The sequence below is a fragment of the Calonectris borealis genome, chromosome 11, assembly GCF_964195595.1.
Source record: "Calonectris borealis chromosome 11, bCalBor7.hap1.2, whole genome shotgun sequence".
In the NCBI taxonomy this organism is placed as follows: domain Eukaryota; kingdom Metazoa; phylum Chordata; class Aves; order Procellariiformes; family Procellariidae; genus Calonectris; species Calonectris borealis.
In genome coordinates, this window is record NC_134322.1 from 13,758,362 (window position 1) to 13,774,161 (window position 15,800).

The 15,800-nt window shown below is 41.2% G+C and overlaps 1 protein-coding gene across 1 annotated transcript; it reads right to left on the reverse strand.

Moving 5' to 3' along the window:
* Positions 1–558: 558 nt before the first annotated feature.
* On the reverse strand, positions 559–14,340 carry LYSMD2 (LysM domain containing 2). Its single transcript, XM_075160077.1, is given in 4 exon segments — positions 559–1,372; positions 8,331–8,668; positions 13,986–14,286; positions 14,288–14,340. Coding segments are annotated over 4 exon segments (744 nt in total). The 3' UTR covers positions 559–1,320.
* Positions 14,341–15,800: the final 1,460 nt, after the last annotated feature.

Sequence of the window (15,800 nt, forward strand, 5' to 3'; positions counted from 1 at the left end):
TTATTTGAATGAGCCTGCCTGGTCTGAGCTCCTGCAAGCTCTAGGGAAATACCAATTTCTGTCTAGCTTTGAATTTTTATTTCTAGTTTTACTAAATTAATGTAACTTTCTATATTGCTTCTATCTTAACATATTGCAGGAAGTTTTTGCTTTGAGGGAGCAATGAACTATATAAATGAGCTGATATATAGGAAATGGCATCTTACTGAATACTTGAGGAAAAATTGTAGGATGCTTAACAAGAATTTGCTAATACATTAACTTCAGGGCAAAGAGTGAATGCAGTCTGCACTCTGCCTTCCTGAGCTTCAGGTGGGGTCCGCTTGCAGACTTGAATACTGGCATCTCGTCTCAGAACAGTGAAGGCTTATCAGTATGGCTCTTATTAATCTTAATACAGTTTTCTTGACTGTACAAACAGTTCTTAAATCAAATAGTTCTTACAGTCCTCATTTAGGAGGGTAAACTATATGGTAAAGGTAAAGGACATTATTTGCTCTGAAATTAGCATCTAATAGCTCATGTAACTAGACAAAATATTCTTCACAAAAACCAGACTAGAACCAAGCTGACTTCATTATGAACAGACACATCAGCATTTTTGTATTTATTAAATTAAAACAACACAAAATGTAACTGCACACAAGAACACACATCTGATATTCCAATGTCATATCTCACAAAGAAAAATCTCTTGCTGTAACTCTTTCCTTTTATTAGCAGAAATCCAATTTGCAAACAGTTGTTTAACCATAAAGGCTTTAACTAATCAAAACAAGTCGAATTCCCCTTTCTAGGAATACATCATAACCACACACAGACACACACACAGAGTTCAGAGGCAAGTTCTGCAGCCCTGAAGTAGACAAAACTTCCACAGCAAACTTGCCTGTGTTTGCAGAATAAGTAAATTTCTATTATTTTCATAGTTTGTCATTTACAAGCAAACTTATTTAATATTTTTAAATACTTAAAACAAATTTCACTTTAACAAGTATTTACAAAATCTTTACTAAAGATCAACATCCTGCATAAAGGTGACCTCAAGGATATATTGTTGCTATCATGCTACAGTTTGCACAGAAGGGGTATAAAGGCCATTGCTAGTTTTGGAAGGCTTAAACCCTTTGTTGATATAGCATAAGGACATTAACCTATGGAAGGCAGAAGAGGTCATAATTTCAGTGCAATTACCCATTCATGACTTGTTTTAAGTACATCGAGACGATGAGTCCAAAAGACTTGGGTTTTGAATTATTGACCATTTAGTTCTTTAAGAACTGATTTCATGGAAAGCTTTCAGGCCATCACATCTGTCTTCTACTGGTGATAGGAAGAAGTTGCATAGGGACCTTCCTCATTCTCCTCCTCTCTAAAAAGAAAATATCATAATCATCAGATCAGGAACATACCATGTCTCAACAGTAAAACTGTAATGCAAATGCAGATAACCAGTTTCCCTAATGGATCAAAATCGCCAAGACTGGCATTGCCTAACAGGAATACTACCTGCAGTATACTACTGTTCATCACACAGCTCTGGAGTTCTCGTTATATTGTTTCAAGAACAGAAAGCTGAAAACAAGTAAAGCTCTGTAAGTTCAATGACATCAGAACGTATTTACAGTTTAATGAACTATTCTTAACACTACAGTACCAAATTGGTAAGAAATACTGTAAAGGATAAACAAGTGGAGGGCATGCTGGAATTCCAGTACTGTTGCTTTCAATTTCTTTTTTTTTTTTTAAAAATACAAGCTTAGTTGTAGGTTTGTTTCAGCCTTTTGAATGGCAGGGAGTGCAGATGGACCAAATGAGGCAAGAACAGGAGCAGTCCATCACAGATGTAGCTGGATCTGTGTCTTGATGCTGCAAGGATATTCCTTGAGTGGGCTCCTTGATGTATACTTCCTGTGCATCAATCAATATTGAGACTGATCACTTGGATTTTCTTAGGAGAAAATAGTTGCCCACAAGTGCTATTGTTAATGTAATGACTGGATAAACCAAAGTAGTGTTCCCATTAAAAAATCTTCAGGAAAAATCAGTCTGCCTACTGTTTACTTGACAATATTGCCTTTAAAAAAAAGTGGTTATATAAACCTATTGCAGTGCAGCATCCAGTACTGAGTCAAAGTTCTCCAAAGATCATTGTTCTCTACTACTGTAGCTTCAAAATTACTCTTAAAGCTGCTGCTGATTTTAGTGTTTTGATGGGAACAGAAAGACTTAACAGCTGCTACACTGTGAGCTTCAAAGGATTTCCAGTTACTTTTAATACTGTATGTGCCTCCATACAAAGGTACAGCTATTCAAATAGTCTAGTAACGGTATAAGGTAAAAACTATATATTTCAATAGTATTCCAAACCCCAATCATGCAGACTTTTCCCTACTAACTTCTAAACATGATTATTTATCTACAATTTAAATTTCATATACCTCCCAGAATACAATCAGAGGAAAGAACTCTACAAACTAACCAAGCAGCTGAGTAACTTGCACTCATTTTCCCAGCCCTTCCCTGTTCTTGGGTAGTCCAGCAAAATTATCTTCTTAAGCCAAAGACATGATATTGCTTTTGCCTTGAAACAATCTTGTCAAAAAAATGAAACATCAAAAAAATGAAACAGCAAAAAAACAGGTTTTGGATGAACCTGGTAGTTATTGCAGGGATGTGTGGTTACAGGAGTACTGAAAACAGATTTTAGCCTTTCTTACAAATACTACATCTATTTACATTAGTGATGCTACAGACCCAGTACCAAGCATGATTCTTAAGATACAGATGATCTGTGTATATTCAAGTAGTATCTTTCCTTATATCGTCAATTCTGCATTGCAAAACTGCCATGGAATACTATAATTTGCAGATGCTGTTCATAATACCTGGCTTGACAGTAAAGTAAGGAAGCAAACAATTCATGTTTAGTTAAATAAGCACTAAAGCACTTTTGATCTATAAATTGTCTCAAGACAATAAATCTTAAAACTTTTTTCAGAACTGAAACCTATCAATATACCAAGCTTGTAAGACTGGACTGCAGGACTGTAAAATTCAACCATAACTACTTGGCTGAAGCTAAATATTTCAAAAGTATATTCTGAAGCTCTGATATATGCCCTTACAGGGCAATGGGTTTCTAGCCACATATGCCCAGAACATACTTGCAGATAGCAATCCTGGTAGTTTGGGAGGATGAAGGAGAACTGTATTTTCAGAGCTTAGACTGTCCAGCAGGGGAGAAGCTTACTTTCTATGCTACACACTGAAAATTACTTTGTACTTCTTAGTTTTGTTTTGTTTTCCCTTTTAGGACAATAAAATGTGGCAGAGCTATAGCAAAAACATGTTTCTTCTAATCAGAGGCTGTCAGAATCGGCCTCTCAGTCTTTTTTCTTGAAAGCCTTAATATAGGAATAACATCCATCATGACATGGCAACAGCCAAACACTGGACTGAAATTAGCTGCAGTTAATTATGGTGCATAGTGGGGGTGAATATGGAGAACTGAAGAGTTGAAATAGTGATGTTATATTAGCAGGTCTTCAGACATCGAAGTAACAAAACAGCTAGTCCAAGACGTTTGTCTCCACTTCCCTTGTGAAATATGCACTTGGACTATGGGCTCTTACTTGGCAATTGTCGGTAGAGGCAGAAGACTGGTGCTTGAGTCACCGCCAGCTTCGAGGGGTTTCTGTATTTGGCAGGGACGTAAGAACCGTGTAGTAGGTCATTATGCTTGAACCTAAGCAAAGCAGTGACTGGCTGTAATGTGCAAAATAAATTTCTGACCAAGGCTCAGGCATGCTGAAGCTGGCAGTAAGGGTTGGCAAGAACAGCTCCCAACCTTCTGTCCCAGGCGGTAGTACTAGGCTATGTGATGAGGTCTACAACACGTTACTCCAAACCAAGGTAATAGCCAGGAACTATTACTAACGTAGATCTTCAGAACTGTACATAGCAAGTACAAGTCTGTTCTGATGGCTTAAAAACAAGCCAAGCTTTACATGAAATAAAATTACACAGTAGTAGCTCTGGCCCATGGCCCACAAGCAACAACACGGCAGTGTGTAGATGTTTAATGACCAAACAATTTTCTTCGCTTTTAAGATGCTTAAAATAGCAAAGTGGTAAGTCACTGCAACACCCTCCTTCAAGCAAAGGGAAAGGAACAGCACAGCATTACAATGTTTCCTAGTGCTGTCTCTTCCTGTTTGCTGTTGCCACTTCGCCCAGCAGGTTACAGGAGCTGAAAGACTACTGCAAGCTATAGTATGCATCAGGCCACAATAAAAAATGCTAATAACCACTTCTCTAAGACCAAGCGCACCTGAGTGTGAACAAGCAAACTCGAATCCAATGCTTGGATGCTTCTAGAATCCACAATTAAGCAAGGCAGCAATCTGAGTTCGTGAGTTAATAGCGTTTGGAAGTCTGAAAACAGGATTCTCTACAGGCAGCCTCCTGTATCTGTTTTCTTAGCTGATAGCAAATGATGGTGAACAATTATTGAGCAAATTAACTCAATTAGTTATCAGTTTCAAATGCTTCAACACCCTACTCTTTCCTAGGCTCAGGTCCAGGCAACTGAGCAAATGACAATATACAGCTTAGTGGTAAACTTGGCAGTGTTAGGTTTACAGTTGGACTTGATGATCTTAAAGGTCTTTTCCAACCTAAACGATTCTATGGTTTTGTTCCAGTGCTGCACACCAGTTAATTATACTGGCTCGTATAAGCAATAATGATTAGAGTAGCTCTATTCAATTACAAGGTTTTCAAAATGAGTCACTAAAAGGCAAATGCAGAAAGATGTGACTAGTCCCAGAAGCATAGTGTATGCCCTAGTGTTCTAGCCTAAAATATTAAGGACTCTACAAAGACCTTGCATTAGACTTCTGGTGTTCAACTATCTGATACAAAAAGCATCACTAAACTTCATTTCAGTTTCGGCACCCTGAAACATGCATAACAGCATTCTGGACAAGATGAATTGCTACTGTATTTTCTCAAACTACTACAAGTTGCTTTTCTTCCATGTGTGGATAAAACTAATAGAGGGTATTCTTCCCTAACATGCAAATATGTGAGTTAGCAACATATGCTACAAACAGCTATATTAATACTTTTGCATTTCTTTTGGCCTATTATAAAAATATTGCTCAAAACAAAAACAGGTCTTACTGCCTTAAGCTGCTCACCTAGAGCTGCATCTTGGGTAAATATGCCTGATTGGGGGATTCATTAACCGATGATTTCTTGCTCAATGAAACTCTCTAGCAAAAGTAGTATTACATGCAGACCTAGCCATATGCTTACATAAACTCTAATAGTGAAAGGCAGCTGGCACAAACTGAGTGGATCACATTCCACAATCTTCAATGCTCATCTACTTGCATGGCTATTAAAGTTTAATATCTAGTCTAAATCTGCACTTATGTGCTCCTTAATTTTTCTACCAAACAGCAAGAGGCGTTAGCTGGGAAGAAGCTGATTTAGAGATTAATATACTTTATTCCTTTGAGAGCACTTAGAGGGGTGACTTCAACAGTTATGATTAAACAATGTAATTCACCTTAAGTTGTCTTTGTAGCACAAGGCAGCTTCTAACTATGAAACTACAGTTTGATCAGAATCAGCGCATGTATGCGCATGCATTCTTGGCAACTTTAAGGAAGACCAAAGTAAAGAGCAATTTAAGAGATGTAGTGATTCTCTCCACCTGTCAAATCAGGCTCACAGGTATGGTAAGAAGTTATGACTCTTCAAGTTCTGGAACTGATAATCTGCTTCTGCTTGCAGAACTTTCTTTGTTCCAATGTCCCTTTTGGTGGTAGTAGCTGTAACTCTAGATGCTCCTTTCTTACTCTCAAACAGGCACTTAAGTAAACTGCAGTGTTGTTGCATATCACATTCTAAACAGGCTTGGACAAGGCAATGTGAATACAGAAAGCCAGAGTAGCTGGAAACAGCACTCTTAATTTCATAAATGGCTTTCACTCTAAAATTGAAAATTTGCATATTCATGAGGCTGGTTTACTATCACGATGGCTGTCCAATTTTCAAGCCTCCTGCTCCAAGCAAGAGACAAGAAAGGTGTAGGCAGGAGGGAGCACAGGTGCCTCCTGGGGAGCTGCTGGAGCAGAGTAAGGAACGTTGCCACCTTCCAGTGTGGCCCCAGAAATACCATTGATGGTACATTGCTGAGAAGTACCTCCAGGGCTTTTGGCAGTGTTCTCCCCCTACTCCTGCTCTCTGCAAGGAGTAAACATTCACTTTGATCCTTCGGCACTTCCTGTCAGACTGTAAAGGAGTGAACACAGTTGGAGAAGATAAGGCAAGGATGGTGTTTGTAAGCCATGATCAAAAGCCAGAGGCAGTGGGGTGGAAGGTGACATTATGAAGACTTTTATACGACATACAGGAAGCTTTTCTCTTCAGAAGCCTTGGGTAACATCCTGCTCAGCAGATAGCCTGCAGCTCTGTACTTCATGCTTCCTGTAGCATCATGACCAATAAAAATCTGTGCTCTATACATAATTAACAAAATTACCTGCTAAATCTGAATAGGAGGTGGGAAAGTAATTAATCCTCCTGTATCCATTATTCCTTGGGAGGAAATTTGGTACCAGGCCCTCATTTCCCAAGTTGTAACTTAAGCAATACAGGAAATGGATATTAGTTGTAGCAGTGTAGTATTTGTGCAGTGACACACTCACTGTATTGGCTCTGCTCATGGTCCAGCAAGGTCTAAGTGAATTTCCTTCTGTAAATTAGCGCATTATTTTGTTGAAGGGATGTTAAAATAATTGTCTTCCTCTAGCAGGAACCGTAGTTTCCTGTCACCCAGCTTAACTGCTGGGTCAACACCTACTCTAATCTGTGTTAGATACATATGTCTAATGATCTGAGAGTCAGCGGCACATTTTGATAGATGCTCTACAAGGTTTCAAATGTAACAATGCGGTGAATGAGTCTGAATAGAGAATGATCTGAGTTCCAACAGCTGTTTTTCCTCTTTCATGTAATCAATTCAAAAGAAAATAATTGACAAGTGTGTTAACAAGATATGAAGGCGATCCAGCCTTCCCTGAGACTGTAACTCTAAACCAGTGTCCTGGCAATGGAGAGTTGTATGTGGAGTGCAATAGGTAATGAATTACCTTAAGCTGTCTTATGGGATATTTCTCCAAATGAGGTGTGTCCAATTGCTAAATGCAATATACTGCTCCCCCTCAAATTTTTGTCTATTGAACAAAGTTTTTAAGTTGCTGAAACAATCCCTTAACTTCTTGAAGAAATAATGGGACTCTACGCTCAACAGATTTGGTCCTGAAAGGTTACTTTCCTCTTAACATGAAAAGTATGTTGCTTGCACTCAAAATCAGAGTATGTGAAGTGAACCAGGATGATGGAATAAGTTTTGCAATAAACAAATTTGCAAAAGCAAAGTACATATCTGCAGGCATAACCTCTCTCCAGCTCTCTGGTAGGAGAACCAGTCCCATGCAGCCATACCTTTTATTGTCATGAGAAAGGCCACCTTGGCATCACTCACTGAGGCAATTTCTGCAGAGAATAAAAAGGCCAGACAACCAGCCCAAGAGACTGCTTGTGAACAAGCTGAGGAAGCTTGTCCCAAGGACACAGGAAAACAAACACTACTGAAGTCTGTTCTTGCTCTAAGTCTTTCTGTGGTCTCCATGGGATGCCTACATACGTGAGGGGATAATCACTGTGGCGGAGAGGTCAAAAGGTACTGCTTTTTCTATAAGTAAAGTGTGTAGGAGCTCCTGGCTGTAGAAGAAATACTGAAGAAAAGATAGAAGTCTACATAGGTGGATCCACAAAGGGAGGGACTGCATAGGGAAAGAAGATAGGATAGCTTAACTGAAACTGCATCATGGAGAATATTTACACAATTATGAGGCAATTTGAGACAGAAGAAAAATGCAATCATGCCTTGCTGTACATAATCAGCTTCCACATAAGCCTTGGCTTAGTACTGTACTGAAAACTACGGGTTTGCTTAAATAGTTGCCCACTTACATAGCAAGACACTTTAGAGAACACTGGCCGCCTAGCTTTCATGGAATATTATTGCTATTCTATAAACAATGTATTGTGAGGCAGCCTTTAACTGCCATATCAAGGCATCTGCTAATGGTGTGCTCTGAATGTATCTGGTGCATGGTAATAGCATAGACTTGCTGTTGAAAAATTAAAACTACAGATGCTGTCTGAGATACCCCACAAAGAGGGTTCAGCTCAGACTAAAAAGCCTTCAGGATGAGATTAAGATGCTTAATACTAAAAGCGGCATTTACCTGACATTGTCATCTTTTAGTTTTCTGGCTGCTTGTTTGGATAACTTAATCTGCAAGTCCAATCTCTGTAGGAAATCTTTGGCAGACAGTTCTTCTGGTGCAGTGGGCTGATTGTCAGGCTCTTGAGGACTGGGAGAAGAACTACTTTCTTCCTGAACTGTCACTAGTCCTTCATCACAAGAAGGGGAGCTGTCAACAGTTTCATTCTCAGGAGACTCCAGTGAATTAAGTCCATTGAACAGTAATGGTTTCTCTGATATAACAGGAATATTCAGGGTTTTCCTCAGAAATATACAGTCATTAGTGAACAGTTTATTTGCCCTCTTTATTTGTTCCATCTGAAAAAGATAGGAAAAATGTAAGTTATTAGGTTTTGGCAAAGTATAAAGTACTAACTTTCTGAAGTAGCACAGTAACCTTTAGTTACAATAAATCTATACTTTCTTTGCAGCAGCAATGACTTCAGGAAAGGATTTTTTTTGCATTCAAAGTGATTTCAGAGTGTATGTTCTGTCTTAGCCTTGTTAACACCCTAGCTTCTTCCTTTTATGTAGACTTGACTCCAAAATATTGGTCTTTCTAAAGTCTTGCACTACCTAAAGATGCTTTTCTTGAACAGTGTTCCAATCTCTATACAGGCTCACATAAATAACCTGCCAAAGAATAAAAATTCTATTGCAAAAGTGCTGCTGACTTGGATTTATATTAGAGTAAAGCTCAGAACTGCTAGCAGCTGCTGTAGGTGAACTCTCTGGTAAAAAGCATGAATAATACAAACAAGGGGTGATAAAGTTACCTTGAGCATTCTAGGACATGCTAGATAAGAACAGTGAGCACCACAAGTCTTGGAAGAGCAGGATATGTGTTATCCATAGTATTTTCTCTGCTAGCTGATGTAACAAATTCAGACTTCAGATGAAGTCCTGATTTTCAGTGAGAGGTCAGGCAGTGAAGAGAAGGGGGGACTCTTAAACACTTTGTAATGCAGCTGCATAGACTAGTGGCTGCATTTGTCCAGTAAACTGAATCTACAGCATGATCAACAGCAACCTCAATGTAATAATGCATGGTAACAACTACCATGTAACTGTTAAATACTTTTGATGCAACTTTTACCCAAAGTACTTCTTACAACCTACTCATCAGTACTGATGATCTCATGACAGAAGCAAGAAGATGACTCCATCTTTCTCAGTGTACTAATGCATAAAGCCCCACTTGTTCTATACTTAACCTGAGAAGCTATTAAAAATTCCATTGCTTTACAGGCGAAGAAAAGCTCCCCATAAATGTTTATACTACCTTCCTACTAAGAAAGTTGAGTTCTTACTCATCAAAATTTTCCTTCCAAGTCAATAACAGCTAAACTAGCTTCCTATTTCTCAATTGCAAGCTTTAAAAAAATCAGTATCCATGATCATGTGACTTTAAGCTTTAGTTATAACCTGAACTCATTATTTCATTATGTAAAGTCTTAAGTGAAAGAAAGAAAAATGACCATTCTGGTCCCCTGGTGACTGCAATAAGCAGAAATCCCGAATCACTAGAGCACTGCAATGATAAATGCACTCTAAATAAAACCTGCTTGAAAAGAAATATAAAGAGAACTGAAAATACCTCTTGCCTGCACTAGAATTGTTATTCATTTTTATTAACCTTTTATTAACATTTTATTAAATGGAGCTAATCTGAGCAAGAATAAAGACAAAGTCTTGTAATAATAGAAGTCTTACTGCTAGTATAATCACCCAGAAAAAGCTGAGCGCTCTAAGCACTAGCCACTTGCTACTTCAAAGTCTGAAGTACCTTCAGTTCAGCACTCAGATGATGAAAAAACTGCTCTACCATCTTATGCTTGTCAATCTTAAACTCTTTAAACTTTGCTCTGACACTACTTGGAGTCCTTCCCAATTGCAAAAGAAAAGACCATTGTTAACAGATAATGACTGGGTTAACATGCCTGTGCATTTCTTACACTGAACATACTAGCAGGGGAAGCTGTCCATACTAGCAGGGGAAACTGTCTAAAAACCAAGGAAAAAGAGCAGAGATGTTAGTCTGTCTTCTCTGTGCAGATGTGAGACTGTGTGGCCACATGCAGAACTGGAATAAACTCCCTCATGCAATGTAGGCCTGTACTGTGCGGTAAGAGTATCTGCTGCAGTGTCATAGATCTGGTGCCATGTATGGATGCATTTGCCTGGGTCCTGGAAGCCTGATGAAATCTTTCTCCATAAAATAAACAGGAGACTCTCTAGAAAGGCTAGGTGTCTGGGAGAGTGAGAGCAGTGAAAATGATGCAGTAAAGCTCAGCAGTAAGTTATGTCTATCCATTAAATATACAAAAATGGTATTCTGTACTTAAAGACAACCGCAACCTGTTGCTGTAAATGGCTAAGGCAATGGAATGATTAGATTTAATAACCACTTTCAAAAGCTGAATAACTAATATCCAGAGTCAGATAGTAAGCTACTACTTCAAGTAAGAGAATTTCATTACTCTTCCAGTTCCTGAAGCCTGGAAACTATTTTTAGTTAGCCTTACACAGTATACGGTGTACCTCTGAGTTCTCTCCCAAGCTGAGTATCATCTGAAGGGCATAAAGGAAGCTTCACCTGACTTAGTAATGAGACCTATAATGGCCATCAGATGCTAGTTTAAATGTCAATTGTCAAATGTCTAAAAGTTGTGTGTTTTGATGGGTATAAAAAAATATTTTAAATGCCAGCTGGAGCTTTTCTCTAAAAATACAATACAAAAGCTGAAAACTGAGATCTCTACTACATGGGAGTTGGAAGGTGATGCTTCAATAGCTGATAAATAATGCACTGTACTATCCTACTTCACTGTAACTCTACCTCTGGTTATTTCTTCCTAAAATACAACTTAAATACCATCTTGTGGCATTTGGAAGACTGTGCACCTCTGCACTGGGTAACAATGAAATGGGAAATACTTGGTTCTAGAAAGAACATCCCTCAGCCTTGAGCAGGTTACTTGATATGTGTAATATATACTGCTCCATCTACAACACAGTATGACTCCATACATTCATAGGTGTATGGAGAGGAGGAATTAACACTAGTTTTCTTAGTGCTAGGAAAACTGAATTAATTTCTGTTGGCTACAGTCCTATAATAGTGAAAGCCTTTGCTCTTAATACTTTAACTGAAGCTGCACTAATACACAAACTGGTGCTGAACTAATCCATCAAAACTGCTCCTACTGACAATGAAACAAATAGTCCTCTTCCTTCTCCCCTCAAAAGGGATACCTTTATATGATGGAAAACAGCACTCCAACTGAACTATAAATATGATACTAAACATTAATTCCCAGTATTAATTTACCCAACAGTGTTCAAAGGAAGATCTAACGAACACAAGCCATAAAGATTAATAGTATCTGGGGGAGAGGGGTGAACGGCAGAGGATGAGGCCAAACAAAGCATACTGATCCCTCTCTCTCCACCCACCCCCCACCCCCACCCCCAACATTTCCATCCATCTTAAACTGCCTATGCTAAGACGTGCCAAGGCAGGCACTGGACAGGATGTCTCTTGCTGCCAAGTAACTCCCGGTGAGGAAAACCACAGGGCGAAGCTTCTAAAAACAGTATACTGGAGGCAATGGCAGCCAAAGATAATTCTGATGTTCCCATACAGCAACTCTCACTTCTAGCCAAGTATACAGGATGCAGGAAGCAAATGTAATGACTTTAAAGGAAGTCAGTCCTTGTCATTGTGTGAACACATAAGATTCTTCATTTTTCTGAAAGCAAACATGTTTGCATAAGTTCCTACCCTGGGTTGAAACCCATTAAAGCAGAAACACAATGGCTGATTTCAGCTAACTCGTCATTGCTCTTAGGGACATTTCATGTCAGTTTAACCTTTCTCAATCGAAGTCTATAATGATGCAGCTCTGGTTTCTTAAGCAGAATACTAGCAACATTAAATCAAATAATAAATGAGATGTTTTTTAAAAAAAAACAGCATTTATACTTTAAATGCATCATTAGCACAGCAAAAGCTTATTAAACTCATACTATGAACAAAGTTTATGGTTCATAAGTTAAATCTATTTTTTCAGAGTGTACAGGTTTGATCCACAACTTCACTTTAGCTGAAAGGGAGTTGTAAAGTGTTTAGAAATGCCTTTTTTCCTAGAAAAGTACTAGATTTTAGTAATCTGTTTATACTTTTCATTTATTGCGGTGAGCAAATACACTTCTGAATGAAGAACAACATAGCTAAATCATTTAGGCCAGAGACTTTATCCATTATGGAAAGCGCTGTCAAAAATAAAAATTCAAACAAATCCAATGAGCAGCTACTTCACTTTGCTTTGCCCCCCCCAGTGAGCAAAACTTTGTGAGGACCAATGTAAATCCAAAATTAGTCCTGTTGCCAAGAAGATTTGGTAAAAAGTGGCTTAATCTTTCTTAAGGGAAGAGAAATAGACTTTTAACCCTTTTCACAACAAAGGCTGAATGCTGTTGAAGTTCCTGGAAGGCTTTAGTAGATCTTTCAAAACCAGAGAAGGAAAGGAAACCCATTCCAGTCATAATCTATTAACTTGGGACTGCACTGTACCTCTTCTAGAAAGAGCAGAACTGGAAGGTGCTCTTTGCAGCTGATGTGGAAGTGACATTGACTGTGTACTAATACCATGCTGTTAGCTATGCTCATCAGCTGCTGGGCCCCAAGCAGTCTTGCAGGCTGGGACTACTGAAGTTGCATGTAGATGTGTCAGTTGGTAGCTCACTGGGCCCCAAATAAGCTGGAATGAAGGTAGGGTAGGTGAGCTCTGCTCTGTGGGGAACGGTAGTGTGTTAGGGCCTGCTGGTAGACCCTACTGGATCCTGCATGTCTTAGGCTGGCATAAGCCTTTCAACACTTTCCACAGAAGTCAACTTTCTTCTCTACAGGAAGAGAGCAGAAAAGCAGCAATACTTCCAAATCAGTTGCAAATCACCTCTGGGCTGGTAGGTAAATGACAATGGAAGAATTTTTAGCCCTGAACTACTGGAAGAAATTCTTTCTTCTTGTCACAGCCTATGTGTCAACCTCAAATTAATGATTCTTTTCAAGATAAGTTCAATTACATGGGTTTTTTAATCTGAAGTGAGGGTAGTGGTGAATTGTCATGTGAGCACAGGTTTACCCTGTGGGAGCAAGTGCCTCTCCCTTCCTGGAGGCCACCGGCCAGTCCCGCAAACCCAGCGCCTGTCAGCGTGCAGCCTGTGCTACCACAGGCCCCGTGCCCTTCTCGGCAGCGTGAACTTCAGCCGTTTACCCTCAGAACCGGGTGCTGACCCCTCCGAGCAGATCACAAGATTCCGATGTCAGCATTTTAAACACTGACACTAAAACGAGCACCGTCTCCACGCAAGAACTGGATCTTCCGCCCACTATGGGTAGGCAATGCTCTATGGGACAACTTCATCCTGCAACCTCTCGGCTGTTTTTCACTTCCACTGCATCTTCCCCTTTTGGCTCCGTTACTCCGGGCCTGACAATTGCGCGCCGCTGTTACGGGAGTCAATCGCCGCTACCGGTCCTGCAGCCCCCGGGGCTGAGCCCCTCCCCGGCTCGCCCCGCCGCCCTTCTGGCTCCCGGGCCGGCAGGCCGCCCCGGCGGCGCTCGCCTTACCGTGACGCCGTATTTGAGGGCGATGCCCTGCAGCGTGTCCCCGGCGCTGAGCCGGTGCTCCACGTAGCGCTCGGCCAGCGGCGCCGCCACGCTCGCCGTGCTGCCGTACGAGCGGGCCTTGGTGCGGGCCAGCCGTTGCGACAGCTCGGCCTCCGACTCCGGCCCGCCCGGCGGCTCCTCCCGCAGCGACTCGGCCATGCTCCCGCCGCGCCTCAGCGACCGCGGCTCCGCGCCGGCTCCGCAGCCGCCACCGCCCCGCCGGGCATGGCGCCCCGCCCCCTCAGGCGCCGCCCGCCCGCCCAGCGGCGGCAACGGCGGAGGCGCCGTCTCGGCTCGCAGCAGGCCCGCCGCGCATGCGCCGCCGCCGGCAGCGGAGAGGCCGCATGCGCAGGGGGCAGCGCGCATGCCCACTGCGGCCTGACGCCGCGGCTGCGCAGTCGCGGGTCTGCGCCCCTGGAGGGAGGCTGGTGGCGAAGCGGTTCCGGCAGAGCCGGGTCTTTGGCTAATACTCAGTGATAAAGAATTCACATTTCCGTAGACAAAGTTACCAGGCGAAGGTGTTCTCTCTTTCCACGCACCCCGCTTTGTAAGGTGGCCTCCCTGCAGGCCGTGGGCCTCTGCCCTGTGCTTCCCTGAAACCGCCCCCGCTTCGGCGGTGCGCCTGGGGCCCCGCGGCCTTCAGTCAGGGTTAAGAGTACAGAGCAGTGGGGAGCCCGTAAACACGGGAGTCTCATCTGTCCATGGGGACTTAACTAGTCACTTGCCAAGAAAAAGGGATACGTTTCTTTGAGGTCCCAAAATCTGTGTTACTCTAGTAGAGACTTCGATTTCTCGTACCAGTTACAAAGGAGTAAGCAGAGTACAGTACTGGTGGCTGTGGAGACTTCAGCCCATCTGTCAGCTGCGAGTCTTGGCGATGCATGCTTTGTCATTGAGACTGAGAAGCAAAGAGATTAAAAAAAGAAATGGGGTGTAAGTGCACAAATATAAAAGTGGAGCAATTATGCCAGATTTATTGGAATAACAGAAGTGGGAAAATTCCTTTAAGGAAAAAAGAGTAGATTTCATGACGAATAACTTAGGGTTTAGAATATCCGTGTTATTTTAAAAAGAATATAATAACGAATGTTTTAAGTGAGTACTTACCAAGAAACCCATGTATAGGCCTTCTTTGAAAGCTGAACCATTATTACTTAACTGGGGCTTTATAACAAAAACTGTGTTACATATATATGGTGCACATGTGTGCGTCCTGTACAGGCACATATGTACCAAAATACCAAGAAGTGTCCCAGGCAGCCTGCTCTAGGTGACTGTGCTTGAGCGGGGGTATTGGACAAGATGCCTTTCAGAGGTCACTTGTGACCTCAACCACGCTGTGATTCTGCGAAGTGGTGTAGGTGTAACAAACACCTAGTTTGGTATAATTTTTTTTTCCTGAGAAGTCCTAGAAAGATGGACCTCTGGCTTAAACTTAAGCAAGAAAGACTGCAAGAGATTTTAATTGGTTTATGTGATAACCTCAGCATTCCTCAGCCTATACTCATATAATTATTTGGAAGAACAAAATGCAGCTGCTGACATAATATCTAGTTGTGGTTTTTTAGATTAATTATGTTCAGTGGGTGGATCGTGGAGTCTCTTAGGAATACAGTACAAAAATCAAAGCAGATGTGACAAAGGTTGCTAATGTGGCTACAAGTTTCCAGGCATAGGTTAGGAAAATGTAAAAGCTGCCCTGCAAGGTGCAGGAGTTACCGATAAGGAATGACACGTCAGCACCCCATCATCACATGAGAGAAGCCAGTGTGACAA